The sequence below is a fragment of the Sciurus carolinensis genome, chromosome 7, assembly GCF_902686445.1.
Source record: "Sciurus carolinensis chromosome 7, mSciCar1.2, whole genome shotgun sequence".
Classification (NCBI taxonomy): Eukaryota; Metazoa; Chordata; class Mammalia; order Rodentia; family Sciuridae; genus Sciurus; species Sciurus carolinensis.
Window position 1 is genome coordinate 7,111,692 of NC_062219.1, and position 18,790 is coordinate 7,130,481.

The 18,790-nt window shown below is 52.6% G+C and overlaps 1 protein-coding gene across 2 annotated transcripts in view; it reads left to right on the forward strand.

Moving 5' to 3' along the window:
* Window positions 1-18,790, forward strand: part of Prkn (parkin RBR E3 ubiquitin protein ligase) — a 1,199,081-nt gene that overhangs the window by 1,166,652 nt on the left and 13,639 nt on the right. For both annotated transcript variants that reach the window (XM_047557058.1, XM_047557059.1), the window contains exon 10: window positions 2,207-2,290. In XM_047557058.1, coding sequence (XP_047413014.1) covers window positions 2,207-2,290 — 84 coding nt within the window. The remainder of the gene's footprint in view (window positions 1-2,206; window positions 2,291-18,790) is intronic.

The following is an 18,790-nucleotide window of genomic DNA, read 5'->3' on the forward strand; positions in this document are numbered from 1 at the left end:
TAAGGGGTGCACAGTCTTCCCGAATGTCCCTATAGGGTTATTTAAAGAAACGCACCTTTAGCTGTCCCCTCCCTCTGTTCTCTGGTGGCGGGAAGGTCTTTCTGGGACTGAGTGCATTTTGGCACATAGGAAGTTTATCTCTGTTGGCCAGGTGACCCCTCCCCCCTGGTCTCCTGTTTGTCAAGGCGCTGTGACCCTGTCACACTCAGGTGTTAACTGCTGGTAGCTATTTGTTCTATTTCCTGTTCAGCTGATTTTCTTACCTCCTCACTAATTTTACATTTAAGACTGAATTCTGAAAATGAACCTCTGGACTTTGTTCCTCACTTGCTGGCGACTGGTTTGAAGGCATCCCCACCACCCTCTCCCACCACCCGAACCTTTAACCAAAGTTAACATCCTCAACATTTGAGTCCAGTCTCTACTGAGAGATGGACGAGCGTGCAGTTTGAGCATCCCTAACCTCAATTCCAAAACCTAAAACTTCTGGAGCACTGACATCATGCTGCAAGTGGAAAGCTCCACACACGTGACTGGCCACCGTCCCAGCACAGGCTCACTGAATACATTGTATACAGTCACCCTCAGGCTGTGCGTGTGTGTGCGCACGCACGCGCATGGTATATACAAAACAAATTAGTTTCATGTTTTGACTTGGGTCCCATCTCCAAGGTATCTCAGCGTGCACATGGAAATAGTCAAAGATTCAAAAAAACCCAAACTCTGAAACACAGAAATCTGGCCCCCAGCAGTGGGGTAAGGAACACTCAGTACCTGAGGCTGGACGGTGGCATCTCTCTGGAGAGGCCATTGCATTCTAAAAGGCCTTCCTTTTCTGTTTCTTATATCCTGAGATTCAAAAGATTTTCAGATTGGGTTTTAAAACAAGAAACTGGACGTAGAGAGAGGGGTGTTCCCGCGGAGACAGGCTGAAGGGTAAGTGGCCGGCGGGCTGCTCTTACTGCGCACAGTGCTGTCCTCTGGAGTACAGCTGGTATCGTCCACTTCCTGTTGGTTTTGTTTTGGTTTTTCTGTTCATATTCGTCTTATCCGAAGCAGAATTTAAGGCCTGGCTGATGTGGTGGATAGGCAGCCCGAGGCGCCCAAGGCTCTGGAGCTCTTCTGAGTGTTCTAGACATTGGGCGGCTTTCCCAGGGTGTCTTGGGGTCAGGAGGGACGACACCACCAGGCTGTCAGCTGCAGACCCTCCCCCCAGCCTCAGCAGCAACCGTGGACAATGTGGCAGACTGTCTGGGGGCCAGACACACAGCCTTCACGAACCCAGCAGGCGCCCACTTTTCCCGTGTCCTCCTTTGTAAGATGGAGGGCCAGCAGGGGCTCCTGGGTGTCCGCTCGTGGGGCGGGCTGCAGACAGAGCCCAGGGCGGCCGACACAGCCCCGTGAGCCACTGGTGGAGGAGCGGGCTTGAGCTGGCTGAGCTGCCAGAACCAAGCCCACACACTGAGACAACGGAAATTTGTTTTCTCCTCATCCTGGAGGGGGAGTTGGAGACCGAGGTACCAAGGATGGGTTTCTTCCGAGGCCTCTCCTGGTGCACAGAGGGCCGCTTTCTTGGGTCCTCACGTGGTCATCCCCTGGTGGATGACCTGACTGTGTTCAGACCTCCTCTTCCTGCAAGGAGACCAGTCAGGCTGGATCAGAGCCTGCCCTAGTGACCTCATTTCACTTTAATGACCGCTTTGAGGGCCCAGTCTCCACATGCAGTCACCGCGGAGGTACCGGGTTTAAGACGTAAACATATGAACGGGGGTTTTGGCCTTTAACAGCCCATCTCTTTTCATTACAGGCTTTCAATACAAAGTAAGTCCATTGACACAGACAAAGAAATCTTCTCTGTACATAAATAAACATGGAGTGTAAAACCCTGGGATGCGCTTGCTTTCCTTGTTTTCTAACGCCAAGAAGACTTTGCTACAAAGTCTTATTTGCATTGCGATCTCCTCCCCTGGGCGGAAGAAAGGAAACGGGACTCATCCATCTTCCTAAGGCTGCTAAGGTGCTTGGAACGCGCTTTAGAGAGTGGGCAAGCTCATCAGAATACAACTCGATTTCGTTTTGCAAAAAGTAATTTGGCACAGAAATCATCACAAAAGTCAGAGGAGCGGACATGATGATGAGTTTGGAAAGGGGAGAAGGGTCCTGGCCGCGCAGCGCAGCGCTCCTGACGCACGGTGTTCTTTTGCAGTTTGTCTTTTGCCGGGACTGTAGAGAACAGCACCATGAGGGTGAATGCAGCGCCCTGTTTGAAGCCTCGGGAGCCGCTGAACAGGTAAGGCGGCCACTGTCCCTCACTGGGGCTCCGGCGACGGGGGGAGCGGGGAAGCAGCCACTTCCTGGAGGTTCTCAGAGTTCCTCTCTGAAACCCAGGAGCAGACAGACAGTCAACAACCCTGGGAACTGGGCTCTGGCCTCTCGCATGCAGGACGAGCCTTCTCAGGGGACAGTACAGACTTCCAATGGCATTTGGGGTATCTGCACTTCCCATGATACTTTCTCCCTAAAGGAATTCAGGATAGAGGTTGGATTCAAGTGCATGATCAGAGCATTTAGAGGGGAGATAAAGCAATTTAACAGTCTCTATATCACAGAAGTCAATGCTGGCCTTACTTTTATTTTTCAAATGCCTTGTTTCAATCCCCCCACCCGGTACCAGAGATTGAACCCAGGTTGCTTAATCACTGATCCACATCTCCAGCCCTTTTTTATAGTTTATTTAGAGACAAGGTCTCACTAAGTTGCTTGGGGTTTCACTAAGTTGCCGACACTGACCTTGAACTCAGGATCCTCCTGCCTCAGCCTCCTGAACCACTGGGATTACAGGTGTGGGCCACCACACCTGACTCATTTCGAATTTTTGGTGAAAACTGTGAATGACATGTTCAGATGGGCCTCCTCTTGTGATCAGGATTGAACCTGATGAACATCCTAAATTGATAACAGTGTGAACTCAGAAGTGCCCTGAACGCCCCCACCTACCGAGCGTCACTATGCATACTGTCTTTTGGGCTGTCCCACTGTGACCCTGGGACTGACTGGGAGCTGTGGCTCACTGTGCTGTCCAGCATCACCAGAGAAGGTGGCACCGCATATCGCCAGCTAGGGAAAGATCGAAATTCACAATGTCAAGCATGGTTTCTACTGCGTGTGAACTGCTTTCACACCACCGTAAGTAGAAAAATCAAAACCATCCTAAGTGGGGGCCTGTCCAGGGATAATGGAATGTGGAAGGAAGGCATTTGTAGCAAAATCATGAACTAGGCTAAAGTGCATCCCAGTCCTGATGAAGCAAATACCGTGTTTCCTGAGCCTTACTTTCCAATGTGCTAGGCCAGGCTTGGGGAAATGCAAATGCATCCTCTTATATTTATTAATTATGATCAACCAAATCTTAGGGGAAAGAAGAAAAAGGCTCAGCACAGTTGATGAATTCGCTCATTATTTTTCTCTTAATATAGATGTTAACAAGGGTCTAAACACTAAATCTATGCAGATAAATCCTCTAGTCATTTCATTGACGGGAACCTAGTAAATAGACACAGAAATTATAGAACATTTTAATTTTATAGTGGAGAATGTTAAAGACCTGAATGATCTGAAACCAGAGCATAAAGAAGTGTATCCCTATAGGGTATTCTGTGGATGTGTTTATCCAAAATTAGCATAACCGAATAAATGTAATTAGTGAATTGGGCCTTCTCATCAGCTCCTAAATTGGTGACCATGAGCATATCAGGAATTTAGAAATGAGCTGTCATTTCCATAGCAGAGGAGTAAATGTTCCTTGATTTATTTTAGCTCAAGGAAATTAAGATGCAAACTCTCTAGTACTTACATCAGGAATGACAGAGGCCCTGAGACCCTCTGCGTTGGGGTCACTGCAGCCAGGAAGATGAGCCTGTGGTTCTGGGAAATGGGATTAGTCTAGCAATTCACGACCACGTGCTCTTTGGACCACAGAGACAAGGGCTTCCAAGAAGTGATAAGTTTGCATCTATTTCTTTGAAAACAGCATAGTAAGAGGAGGAGTGAGTCACTTACTCTGACACATCCAGGCACCTGACTGCCCTGTGGTCCCTCTCATTCTCCATTCATGAAGAACCAGTCAACCTTGGTGTTGAAGTTTGTTTTGTATTTTAATGTCATTAAAACCTTAATGTTCAACTCAGAAATATGGGAACAATAAAGCAGAAGATGACCCCTGAGCACAGGTAGCCAGTAGTAAAGGAGCTGTGTCTACAATGTCAATTGGCACACATTGATTCGAGCCTCTGTATGGGCCAACAGCCCGCTAGACTCTCCTGCGAAATGCAGGTAAGTACATCTCCCTTCAGAGGCTTTAAGGGAAGCCATGGGGAAGATGCTCAGGAAAATGAATGATTAACAGCAATATGCCAAACCAAGGCTTAGCAAATACATACGTCTGCATCACACTTCCCAGAAGTCAGGGAAAATAGCTCAGAGCAGTCAAGAGGAAGCAGATTAGGAACAATGAGCATTCCAGAAGTAGGCCCTGCACGGGCAAAGGTTGCAGGAGGACCTCTTCAACTAGACTCATCCATCCCTGATCGCCACGCCCAAGACAGAATAGGTGCTTGTTGAAGGGAGGAGCATCTATAATGAAAAAGACATTATTCCACTTGACAAATATGTATTGAAACGCCTCTGATATGTTAGGCATTGTTCTAAGTCCTGGGAATGAAGAGCAAGGCAAAGCCCTGCCCTGGTGGCGCCTCCATTTCTCAGCAGGTCCCACAGGGCAGTGCCAGCAACCCACGTGAGAGGCCTTCCAAGGAGGTAGAGACAGTCCAGACCGGGGCTCTCCCACACAACGCAGGGGGACGTGGCCCTGCTCCTAGGCCTCCCCACCATGAGCCCCTCCTGCTCTGCCTCCCTCCGATGACAGAGCCAGCCTCCTCTCCTCTACACACATACCAGACCAACCCGCTGACCTAAAGCAGAAGGTCGACAATATCAAATGGGCCCACTGTCCCTGAGGACAATGTGGGGTTTGCTGCCATTTCCCCTAAGTCTCTGAATCAATTAGGGTTCCACAGGGAAGTGAATCCAACTCAGATGGGCACATGGAGAGGTATTAATGGAAGGGTTGACCCCCCCGCAGTGGGGTAAGATCCCGAGAACCAAGCCAAAGGAGTCTGGCACCAGTGGGAGCCATGACCACAGTAGGCCAGAGGACAGCCAGAGGAAATGTCCATCATGAACCCCATGAGCTGGAGCTGCAGAGGAGGGTCCTCATGACAGGAGCAGTAACCACAGAGGGTCCAGCTTTGCCAGAAATGGGCTCCAAGCAGATGAGAACATGGAGGGACATCTCAACTTCCCTCGTCCACCTTCTGAGTTCTTACTGTCGTCTCCCAGGGGCCAGGTCCAGCGGGAAACCAGCCACAGGGACCTGGGGAACTCGTGAGAGTCAGCCTGCAGGTCAGGGCAGAGAGGAAAAGAATACAGAATAACCAGAACATTCTCTGCCGGGGCTCCAGAGTCTCCTTATTTCAACCCTAGTTGCTGAACCCAACAAGCAACACCACCAAACTTGAAGGCCCAGTTCCACTTGGCAGTGGAATGAAGGGTTTGTATTTTATTGGAGCCCCTTCCTTTCTGTCCCCTACATTTCTCCCAAAATACAGTGATCTCATGGAGGACGGCCTCTGCAGTTCCCTGGGAAGTGCAGGCTTTAGATGCTCAGGTGAATGAGCTTGGCTGACACAGCAGCTCCCCCTGGGTCCTCTCCACCCTCCTTTTCCACTCAATTCACTCGCCAGGTTTCCCTCTCAGCCACCTGTGGCTGCTCCCCACGCTCTTCCCTTCAGCGTTGATTGGCTTCTGTTCTTTGATATTACCCTCTCCAGCCAGGCAAGCCCGTTCCCCCGGGCCCAATCAGCTTTTCCCATCCCTTGGGCGGCTTGACCCAAAACTTAATGCATTTTTTGATTAATGCAATAATTTTTTTCAAAAAAAAAAAGCAAACTCAAAAATTGGTTTTAAATTGGTTTTAAAATATTGAACAAGCTTTAAGTTGAATCTGCTGAGAGTTTGGGAAATCAGTGACAGAAGATCAATCCATCACAAGCTAATGAGAATCCGGCCCTGTGCACCTCCTCTGGCTCTCGCCTGCTTGGTCTCCTCCCTGTTCTGTTCCCTGCCGGGTCCCCAGAGGCTTTCTAATAACTATAACTAACCACTTGCTCTTGCAAACCACATAAATCAATGAGCTCTCCAGTGGTTCCAAGTCCTTGATGTTACTACTCTTCCTATTTAACAGAAGGGCAAACTGAGGCATCCTGATTTTTAATGATGCTATCTAAAGCCACAAAGGAACTCAATTTCAGTGACTACACCAGATCCAGTGGCTTGGGAGCGGTGACTGCTCTCTCTGGATAACAATCCTCCTGGGCCTAAGGAACATGCCCAACCCCGCCTGCTGCGGCTCCTACTCAACCCTCAAGACCCAGACAAGATGTCTCCTCCTCCACGAAGCCATCCATCTACACACTCCACCGCCTCCACTAAGCCTTGAGACAACTGAAGTATTGTTCCCCTCTTCCCCCTGGAAGGCTGAGCTTTGCTAGGGCAGGAGTGGCACCTGCCTGTCAATCTTCCCCCAGGCCTGGCACATGATAGGTACTCACTGAACGCAGACTGGATGAGCGGACTCCCTCCTTCAAACCCAGGAAGCTGAGAAAGCACCTCTAAAAAAAATGGGCAATTGCTTCCAAACTGGGTTCTGTTTCAGTAATCATTTGAGAAATAAGATTCCCATAGTAAAACACAGTTTCCTCCATGGGCCTCCAGAAATAGGAGAGTAAAGCCACCATCTCGCCTGGGATAAAAGTCAGCGAGTACGCTTGCTGAGGACTTGTTCGCAAAGCACTTCCAAATGTGCCTTCTTGTCTTCAACCTCACCACAAGTCTCTGTGATAAACTATGATTCTAGGCAAGGGCTCGGGAGGGAGAGAGGCCTGCAGGGCAGCAAAGCAGATGAGCACCAGGTGATTGTTGTGCCTGGGCATGTGGCAGCTGCAGCAGGCGGGACCGGGGACCATTCCAGCCCCATGAAGCAGCAACAGTATGTCAAGTCTTCCTCCTGGTTGCTCTGTAGTGCAAAAGAGAGATGGGATAGAAGACTCACACACTAGGAGAGACCAGACTCTTAATGAATGAAGTAGGCTTGATTCAAATCAGGGACCTCCCAATATTTTGATAGGGATACAAAGACATTGTTCACTCTTCGCTGTCTTTCCTATTAAAACAGCAATAACAAAAACAGGTCAAAACATTAATTAATCTGTGCATAGTCATACACAGGCCCAAAGTAGAGTCTGAAACCTTGGAGTGTGTGGCCTGTCAAAGGGGCAGCTGCTGCACAGCTCCTCAGCTCCAGTCAGTGTGTGCCAAGCGGAGATGTGGGCCTGTTAGTCAGCTTCCCATCACTATAACAAGATACCTGAGATAAGTAACTTACAAAGCAAAAATGTTGGTTTTTGTCTCACAGTTTTAGAGATTTCATCAGGTAGACCCATTGCCTTGAACCTCTGGTAGGTGAGCTGGTTGGCAATGGTGCGGAGTCTATACCATGGCAAACCACTCACCTCATGACCAGGAAGCAGAAAAAGAAAAAAGGGAGAGGAGAGACTAGATAACAATCCTGTGAGCCCAAGTGGACTAAGGACTCCCACAGGTCCCCATCCCTGAAAGATTCTGCCACCTCCCAATAGCAACACCAAGGGGACCTTTAACTCATGGGCCATTTGAGGGACACAATAGTACCAGGGTCCAATAGTACCAGGTTCCCAATTTGATTTTTTTAGTACCTAAAATCTAAGTGTTCATAATATCCAAGACAAATGTGTATTTTTAAATGCTAAGAATTTTTTTTTTAATTCAAACATATTTGTCTGGGTCTTTTTGCTGCTATAAAAAAATACCAGAGACTATTCACTTAGAAAGAATGGAAATGTATTGGCTCAGAGTCCTGGAGGCCAGGCAGCCTGAACACAGGGACACACAACTGGCAGGTCTTTTTGCCACCCTGTCCCGTGGTGGAAGGCGGAAGGGCCAGAGCGGCCAAACACAGTCCTTTAAAATGGCACCAACCCCACCCGAGAGGGTAAGCCCGCAGGATTCCATCTCTTAGAGACCCCCCTTTCATTACTGTCACAATCAGCTGATTCAACATGAGTTGGAGGAGACAATCATTCAATCACAGGGACAGGGAGGGCTGGAATCTGGATTCACCTCACATGCCTTCCAACCATGTCTCAGCTAACTCTTCATTTCTCCTCAGCAATGGAAATAAGGACAAATAGGGATGCTCCATAAGAATTTATAAAGTATCTGTTATGTGCACGCGTCACATGAGGTATCTTGAGCATGCAGCAGGATAGATCTGGCCTCTGTCCTCATGAAGTTTGTAATCTAGTGTATAGAAAAAGCAATTTAATGGGAATGGAACCACCATTTGACCCAGCTATCCCACTCCTCAGTTTATACCCAGAGGACTTAAAATCAACATACTACAGTGACACAGCCACATCAATGTTTATAGCAACTCAATTCATAATAGCTAAACTATGGAACCAACCTAGGTGCCCTTCAACAGATGAATGGATTTTTTTTAAATGTGGTATATATACACAATGGACTATTACTCAGACTTAAAGAAATTATGGCATTTGCTGATAAATGGATGGAGCTGGAGAATGTCATGCTAAGCAAAATAAGCCAATCCCAAAGAACCAAAGACCAAATGTTTTCTCTGATATGCAGGTGCTAATTCACAATGGGGACAGATGCTAGGGAAGAACAGAGGTACTTTGGGTTAGGAGGAGAGTAAGGGGAAGGGGTGGGGGGGGAGGAAGGACAGTAGAATGAATCGGACATTATGACCCTACGTACCTATATGATTACACAACTGATGTGATTCTACATACATCATGTACAACCAGAAGAATAGAAGTTGTGCTCCATTTGTGTATAGATGCATCAAAATGCATTCTACTGTCATGTGTAACTCATTAGAACAAATAAAAAATGCAAAGCAAGAGAAAAAACCAATTATTAAAATACTGTATTCTGGGAGGCACAAGAGAGGAAGTTTAGGAGGCTGTGAATGCGTAGAGGTGACGTCCAGACTTGTGAGGGCTTCGAGGGACCAGTCCCTGGAAGAAATGAAGCTGAGACTTTTCAGGATAAGCTGTCCACACCGAAGGGTCTGAGGGTATTCTAGGGACAGAACGAGATGTGCAGAGTTCTCCAGCTGAAAGAGACCGGCGTGTTCACTGAAGGAAGGAAGCTCACTCAATCGTGGCCTGAAATGACAGTGGCTATAGCCCGAGCTGCCAGCAAGTAAAGGAGCCGTCACATCACGTTGAGGAGGCTGAAGTCAAGGGCAGCGAGGGAGCACCCAAGACCCCACAAAGCTGGTAGCCTCAGGTGGGTGTTTTCAAAGATCACGGTGAAAACCAGAAAACTCCGCCGCTCCAAAACTGGTTGCAGAAGGCGGCGACTGGGGACTGCATGGGCAGAAGGAAGGCTGTGCAGGGAGGAGGGGAACCGCCACGGTCACCAAGCCCGGGGGAGCGCTGGAGCCGGGAAGGTCCCTCAGCGAGGAGGCAGGTGGCACCCTGTGGGCGGGAGCTGCCCTCCCCTCAGTCCGCTTCCTTAGGCCGAGGGCAGTCCCTGGACAGGGATCTGGCAGAGAGCTGTGTGCTGCCAACGTCATCGGCAGCTGAGAATGCAGCTGTCTCCACTGGATCAGGGAGCTGGCCAGTCTGTGTCCACTACAGTCCACCCTGAGGTACCTTTGCCTCCTAAGCAGGGAAGAGACTGGGGAGATTGCATGTGTTCACCGGAGGGGCGAAGGGTAGCCTGAGCTGCTCCGGGGTCTCGGGTTGTAGCTGGCTCCCACTGGCTCCCCCTAACAGCCTGCTCTCAGGTGAGCACCTCCAGGTGGCTTACCTGGTGGGGCGCAGGGACACTCACCCTGCTGGTCCACATTCCTGGTCGTATGCCGTTCTAAAGCCGTGACCACTGAACTTGACCAGTGTGGTCAGGATCAGGCAGGGACACCAGAGAAGACAGTGCATCCTCCGGGTGCCAAGTGTCCCCTGCCTGTTTACATACTCCATTACGTAACTGCAGCCCCCTCCTCATGGGGGCTTATCCCTTTGCTTCACCTGTTGGTCACTTAGCAACTGGAACTCAAGGTGACCAGAGGCCTGCCATGTCTAGGTGTCCTCTGGTAGAAGTGTTCCCAAGGGAAGCCAGGCCTCTCTACCTGCAAGGCCACATTGCACAGAGGGGCACAGGTTCCCAAGTGGGCCACTGGGAGTCATGACAATACAAGTGGGGGTCTTCCTGCTTCCTCCCTGATTCCCGAACTGTCCTTGCTGCTGGTTGGGGGCTTGGAGCCATGTGGAGGCTGTGGGTTTGGGCCTAAACGTCACCTCGGGGCCAGCACCCCATCTCACAGACAGGCTCCAGCCGCAGGTTGAAGCGGGTCCGTCACTCACGGGGTCGATGGCTTCTGGGAAGTGTGACTGGGGACAGAGTGGTCACGTGCCCACTGTGAGGGCTGCCACGTGTCTTTTGTGTCTTTGGTCCAATGCGGTGCCACGCAGGGTCCTGCCAGCCGTCAGGTGGTAGAGCTGCCTGGAGCCTGCCGTCGAGAAAGGCCAAGGCCAACCCATGCCCAGAACAGGGTCAGTCCCTGTCAGGATGGAATTCCCCTTCCAGCGCGCCACTGTCATCCGCGCGACCTCCACAGGCTGGCTGGTCTCCTTGAAACGAGGCCACACTAAGGACTCAGTGCTGGTCTTTGTTGACAGCAGCTTGGACACGGGCAGGGACAGCGGCGGCCTTGGGGAGGAAGTACAGACAGCAGGGCCTGGCAGGGCTGGCATCCTGCCACCAGGTGGCTCCACTCTGGAACCAGGTCTGTGTGGCCAGTAATGGGGCGGCCAAGGTCACTGCCCGCTCAGTTGATTGAGGGTGCTTCTTGCTGTCCGCAGTGGGCATTGACGTGCGTACTGGGTGCTCCTGTTTCCAGCCCTCCTCCACGGGCGCATCCGCCCGCCTTCGCTGCAGGTCCCTGTCTTCCTGGCCCGCAGTCGTCCTTGCTAGGTCTTCCTCGTCTACCCTGCTGTTTGCCCTACTTTGAGTCTGTCTGTTCTTGGCTCAGACCCTGTCCTTCCCACACAAGCCTGTGGGCAGTTGCTGGCCTCCTGCATCTGGACTGCTGTGGCAGAGCACCGCAGGCCGTGACTTACGCACAACAGCAGCGTGTTTCCAGAGTTCTGGGGCTGAGCAGGGGACGTCCAATCCACCAGCAGATCTGTCTGGTGAGGACCCACTTTCTCACCGGTAGAAGAGGCGGGCTGCTCTCTGGGACCCCCTTCTAAGGACACCCATGAGCTTGCATCCTCCCGAAGGCCCACCTCCTAGCATCCTCGCCGTGAGCGGATTTCAACACAGGGACCCAACAGCACCCACAGCCACACCCCAGCAGGGGCACTCCCGCACTCTGCGCACTGGGTTCCTCTGCACTGCTCTCTGCCACACAGGAGAGGTCCCCGTACAGCAGCAATCCATAGGCGTGGCGCACACCCACATGCTGAGCCTACTCTCCTGTGAACCAAGCGTGGACTCCTCATCTGCCCCAAGCAATGTCCCGTCCTGCCACCACCATGGGACAATGGTTGTGAGTCCAGGGAGAGGCCACAGTGCCACGGTGGAGGGGAACCTGGGGGTCTGTGTCACCTGTCGGCACAGCTGCCTCATTCCCTGTGGCCCTTATCATGCCCGTCCTGGAAGCCCTGGGTCCATCTTGCGTCCGTCTTATGAGGATGCGGCTCAGAAGCGCCATCTCTGCGGGGCCTCGTCACACGGCGGGGCCTCTCTTTCAAATGCACAAACCTCTCAGCGGCTGAGCACTAGAGTTTGGTCGGGGTTCTCTCACTGTGTGTGTATGTGTGTGTGTGTGTGTGTGTGTGATGACGTTTCCCACCAGAGACACCTCCAATCCCACAGGTCTGGCCTGGGGACAGGGCTGACTGCACAGCCCTTTGCTGCTCAGGGCCTGCTGGGGCTGCCAGTGCTGACTGCAGTCAGGCTCTGTGGCACCCAGCAGGACCGTGGCCTGCTCCAGCTCCGCTTGAAGTCTGCCTCCTGGTACTGCTCGGGGTAGCAATTTCATGGGACAGATTCCTGTGTGTGGGAGGCGTCTGCGGCATTCTCCAGTCCACCTTACGGATGCAAAGGCAGAACCTGGGCCAGGGAGGCAACGAAGCCAGTGTGGGCACAGCAGGAGACCGAGGGGAGCTGGGGACTAGATGGCTCCCCGCCCCACCCCTCAGTGCTGGGGACCGAGCCCAGGGAGGGCGCCTGAGAGACAAGTGCTCGACCACTCAGCCACCCTGCCAGCCCCCTGAGAGGGCTCCTGAGGCTTGTCTCCCGAGGCAAGAGGGATGGAGGTCCAGCTTTAGCTTGTGTCTGACATTGGGTGCAAGCTCCTGTCCCCATGAGAGGTGGTCTTGAGTGAGACAGTGCGCTGTGACTGAGGGCAATTCCTGGAGCATCTGGGTCAAAACCCATCAGCAGTCAATATTCCTGGCAGCTGGGGAATCCTGAACCTCAGTCCCAAGGTGGAGTGGGGTGGGGCTGGGAGTGCAAGACTCAAGAGGCACGCCTGGGCTGGTGAGGCCCAGGAGGGGAGGCTGGAGGGAAGGCCGCAGAGCAGCCCCAGAGCCGGCGATGGATTAGAAGCAGGCTGTGAAGGGACAGCTGTGTGGAGGCCTGGATTTCTGCCTGGGGTGGCAAGTGGTGCCATTCCCTGGCACAGCAAACAAAGGAGCAGAGTGTGCAGGGAGCAAGAGTTTGCCCTGGCTTCCACAGAGGAGCCCAGCGGGCAGGGGAAGGGATGCACAGGCCCTGAGAGGGGAAGATGGGGTTGCTCCTCTCCAACCGACTGCTACTTACCCACCATCCCTTCCAAGAGCTCTGGTGATCTGTCACCAGAGGCTAAGCTAAGAGCCTCCCTGGGTGGGGGTGAAGCAGCAGCCACTCCAGACAGCCTAGATTCTTCCAGATATTTTGCCCCTGCACCGCACCTCACACATCTCCCAGCCACCTCCTGCAGCCACAGAAGCATAGTCCCTGAATTGGGGACAGGCGAGATTTACTATTCCTGGAGATCTAGGTCCCTAGCTATTTGGGAGTGTGCTTCCTGAATCACTTGTTGGTTTAAGTGAAAGGGTTTTATTGATGTCACTTCTGCAGAATCCTTGACTCTGGATGCACAGCCTAAATGGACATGTGCACGGGACGGGATGGCTGTGATAGATCTCCATTAAAGCCTCCCAGCCTGCATTCCATCTCAGGAGCTAAATAAATGCCAAGGACAACACTAGACTCTCCAAAGTGCATTTCCAAAGCACTTAGCCTGTGAAAAAGGGTTTGCTCTGGGGGAACAGAAATGGCCCTGGGCTGGTCGTCAAGCAAATCAGCCTGACTTCCTGCACTTGCCGCCAAGTCACTCAGCAGCTTTCGGCCTTTTCCTCCTCTGCCACACGGGGCCAGTAAGATCTTCCGAACTATAAATAATGAAATGAGAATGTATGTGAGGCGTTTTATAAGTCGTAAAATACTACAAAATGGTAAAACTTTGGGGTTTGAGTTTTCCATGGCTGAATGTGAAAAATGTCAAGCACTACAGAGAGAAAAGGAAAGGTAAGTCGAAAGAGGAAGGAGGCGTGCCTGCCCACGTACAGACGCTCCCTGGTCCGTTTTCTACTGCCACCGCAGAACAGCGGAGGCTGCGATTTATAAAGGTCTGGAAGTCCAACGTGGCACCTTCGTCTGCTCAGCTTCTCCTGAGGGCCTCGGGCAGCGTTCTCAGGGGAGCCGAAGGCAGGTGGGCATGTGGAGAGGGCAGAGAAGCCGACCTGTCTGGACAGCCTGCTGGCATGAGAAGCAATCCAGTCTCCAGAGGGCGCAAGCTGCTCCTGACGGCCCCACCTCCCACACTGCAGCGGCGGCCACCAAACCACCGTGCGTCCTGGCGAGGACCAGCCCCATCACACCGCGGCACATGCGCAGGGCAGACCTCCCGCCGCTCCGGGTCTCTTCTCGGGGACCCTCCCTGCCTTGAGAAACTTCGCTTTTTTCTGGGCCTGTCACTCCAGAAGGAGCTGCAAACCCACGGGCGGGGGCTCCCTCCAGCTGGGTCCGCACGCGTCACACCACAGGTCCTGGGCTCTCCGGCCAGGGCCCCACCAGAGGTCAGCCCTTCCCAGGCTGCTTCCCAAAGCCCCACCCGCAGGAGTGACAAGGTGTCCCAAGGCCTTCAGATTCCAGCGGGTCTTAGGATCCCACACCTGCTCAACCAACACCTCGCCGTCAGACCCTCGCCTGAGGTTCCACCTCCATGACACCAGAGGCCCTGGACCAGCCGCAGAACCACTCTGGGATGTCAGCCTGTTGTCACATAGCACACCACACAAAACACACGTGCTTCACACACACTCAATGCCACACATGCTGCCTGCAGCCACCTGCATCATACCCCACACTCCCCACACTACACAAATGCTGCCTGCCGCACACAGCACATAATGGGCACTCAGACCTCGCACCACGCCAGCAACACACACCCACACTCACACCACACACCGGGGGCCCGGGTCCCTGCAGGAGCCGGCGAGGGAGCGGCTGCCGAGCCCGCTGGCCGCCAGAGGGCGCTGGGTCCCTGAGGAAAGGCGACATTCCCACGCCGCAAAGCCGAGCCGCCGATGGCTGACTGCGCAGGGTGCGCCCGCATCCAGACAGCACCTCAGTGACACGGATCACCGCGTGTTAAAGACAGAAATTTAAAAAATAAGAACGAAATGACCTCGAGAAAAATGGGGGAGCGTGCGCCACGAGAGAAGCCCCATCAGGACCGCGGGGCACCGGGACCAGGGAATGGGGACCGTCCCCAGGGGGCGTGTCTGAGAGTTTGGAAAGGCTGGCCCGGGCGGCCACGACCTGCATGGAGGGTTAAGGAGAGGGGCCGCGGGCAGCTGTGTCACTGCGCGTAGGGCCGTGGCCTTCGTGCGAAAAGGGCTGGTCCGCCCCACCAGACCCCAGCCGGCGCTGCCAGGTCCAATGCCCGCGCCAAGGCACAGCGCGTTAAGGGGAGCGCAGCGCGGTTTCGGCGCAGCTCTCGCCCTCACCGTGGGAGTCTGAGGCCAGGCAGGCTGCGCTTGGAGTCAAACAGAGCTGGCCGGGCCACCAACTGGGAGCTTGTCCACTCACAGCCCCGCCGGTCCTTCAACGTGGATCAAGGTGTCTCTCCTCCCTGGCTTTTCTCTGCAGAACCCTGATGCTCATCCCTACTGAACGTTGTCTTTCGTGACACACGACCTCCAAGCGACCTCGTAAGCAGGGGTGGGGGGTGGATTTCGTGGATCACTTGCGCTTGGTGCCTACCTCAAGGCCTGACCTGAGAGCGAGCAGCTGGGCCTTGGCACCACCCAGGAACAGGCAGAATCACAGTTCCTGATTCAGAGACTGGGGGGCGACCCACCCAATCTGTGTGTCAATAAACCCTTTGGGTGACACTGATTCAAATGACCTGAAAACCACTGTTCTGGTGTGGAAACCCACAGGCGGGGATCTCTGTGGTTTATTTGTCATCTCGCCTCTTTACCAGTGTCCCCGATGTTCAGGACAGTGCCTGGCCATCTTAAGGACTCAAAAAATGCCTGTTGGGTTAAAGGGCTTCCATATCAAATGTAACGAAAATAAGGGTCTGCCCTCTGCCACCCTGGCACACTGGCACACTGGCATCCTGCTGGTGAGGCTTCTGCTTTCCAACTCCTGCCTCTGTTGGCCACGTTAGTCACTGAACCCTGAAAGAACTGAGATCTCCCTCATCCAAAAACAAATCAGCTTTTTTTTTCTTGCTCAGGTGTAGATTGTCCCCTCTTTCATCAGCGTGTGATACTAGTTGACACCAAGCACTTTGAAAATTCCCAGCAAGTGGTACCTATTGATAATCTCTCTATTGAAAATTTATGTTGTTCTGTTTCCCCGGTGGATTTCAAGATAGCTCAGTAGACAATACATACTTCCCTTTATGAGGCATTTAAGGCCCCGTGGAGCAGTACTTTTGAAGATCTAATTGGTGGCACTTGGTACACATTCCGCTGACATCAGAAATCACCACTGTTGTTATCACTGCATCCTACATGTGCCCTGGGAAGTTTGGAACATGGTGGAGAAAGTGTAGCCTCATGTTCACCCATTCCTCAACCCGACACGCCATTAAATCTCGGCATTATGGTGAGTTTTTTTCTTTGAAGATATATAAAAATAACAAGTTGAATACATATACACACGTTCATCCAAAACAGATAGCAGTAAAAGGATGTCATGAGGAGAACAAAACAAGTTTGGTGGACTACCTAGCATTATTGATTAGTTAGCTCAAGGCCCTTGAAGGTGGTGTTGTTTCCTTGCTCACCAGCAGGGGGCGGGCTGCTCACAGGCAGGAGGCTGCAACTGGACCTCCACTTGACTTTGGAACTGGCAAGGCTACTCTGAAGAGGTTTCAATAATTGTTTGACAAGTGGGTGTTATCTGGGCTTTCAATTTTGATGAGGAAAGTGAGATTCACCTGAAAAGATTCATCCTGAAGTAAGCTAACTATATTTTCAGTGATCAATGACAATCTGATCCTTTTTGGAAAATAGATTTTCCTTTTAGGATTCGAATATACTTATCCAATTACTGGATAACCAGGGGTCACAGATAAGTCCTAAAGCAGGGAGGATAACATGTCCACAAACATTTTCTCAGGTTGTGTGTACAATAACAGAGTCCCCCAGGCATGACTGGCTTTCAAAACCTCTGCAAGGACACTTTGCTTTGCCTGTATTTTTAATGGAGACTTAAGGCCACTCCAGATGACCTCTTCCATTCATGCCAGTTCCCGTAGCGTCCATGTGCCCACTCTGTCATCCCGAAATGCTGGAAATGATGACAAAGCAGCCCAGCTTGTGACGTGACCTACAGCTCACATCCGGGGTGCAGGCGCTCTGTATCTCCTTTCTCCCTCACAACAACCCCGGGGAAGGAGAGGCACATTCATCACACGACTGTAGGTGAGCAGAGACAGGTCAGGGCCTCTGTGCAAGGGCGTGTGTGACAAGCAGAGAAGGAACCCTGGGCCTGGAACCTCCTGACCACGTCCCATGACACAGACATCTCCAGTTCACGGAAAAGTCATCGCCACTTAAAGCAAAGACAATTGTCCCCTCTTGGCCTGTGGCCAGCACTTAACTCTGTCTCTGTCTCCCTCTTTCTGTTTGTCTCTCTCTGATATACACATATAAGCTGCATATGCGCATCAGAGGATGCGTATTTTTCAGCCATAAAATGTGTCAGTAGAGAGGCTCGTCCTACGCACGCGCTCTCCCTTCCTGGGATGGGCGAGCAGCACACAGGCACAGAGTTCAGCGTGAACATCTAGTTGTGGCACTGCCCTGTGTCAGCCACCTGTCGCCAGGTAGGGGATGCTGCCGAATCACCAGGAAACCTCCCCGGGGCAGCACAAGGAGGCAGTGCTTTACAGCGGGACGACCAAGGCCACAGCAGACGAGTTTACCCAACCGCCCATGGTCCTCCGCAGGATCACAGTGAGAACTGCACCAAGGGCAAACGGCTCCCAGACCGCCACCTCTCACGCCAGGGGGTGTTTTTGTTTGCTTGGTTTTTTGTTGTTGTTTAAGGATTCTAATTTCTGGACCCTACCCCAGACCAAACCTGCAAGTTGTGAGCACAAGAATCTGCAGTATTTAAAAGTCCCTTAGATGATGCCAGCAGGCATCCGGCCACTGCCTGAGATCATTCCAGAAGGGTTGGAACATTAGCACCAAAGACACTCGTAAAGGATGCAAAGCAAGGGAGGCTCATGTCAGGACCTGACGGTCAAAGGTCTAGGCCAGGCTCCCAGGCACAGGCCAAGGTGTCAGACAGGTCAGCAGCATGACACGGTCCCTCACTGCTGTGGGTGAAGGTGGGAAGCAACAAAAGTACCGAGACCTGGGGAGGTTGGGGGGTGGGGACTCCTGAGAAGCTTCTGGGTGACTGTGCTTTGCCTGGAAGGAAGATGGCCCGGGGGTAGCATCAGTCAGGATCGAACGACAAGGATAAAGAAAGGCTGGGCTTTGGCATTTAGGGCCTCTGCGTGTCCTTACAGAGACGTCTCGGCAAGCCAGGCAGGATGGGAGCCCCCGATAGCAGTGACAGCAAGCAGAGCCCATGGTTGGGGTCCAGGAGAGCAGAAGGGAGGGTGGGCCTAGAGGCAAGGGCCAGCAAGGGCTCTCCCTACGGCCGGCCACCAAGGACCGCCAGCCTCTGTGAGGCGCCTCAGTCTCCCGTGCCTTGGGCCTCTCTAGCATGTGAAATCACACTGAGAGAAACACAGCACACGTCATGGTTCAGAGACGAGTTGTCCCCAGAATGCACAATGAGGCGATGCAGGGAAGTTCAGAGGGGAGTGATTGAGTCATGAGAACTCTAACCTAGTCAGAGGATTGACCATTGCAGTGGATTGAGGGGTGGAGACTGTAGGCAGGTAGGGCGTGGGCGCAGGAAGTAGGTTCCAGGAGCGAGCCCATGGGATTGTGTTATCCCTGGCTCCTGGCGCGCTCTGCTTCCTGGCCGTCGTGATCGGAGCAGCCTCCTCTGCCACGCTGACGTTCTGCCTCAT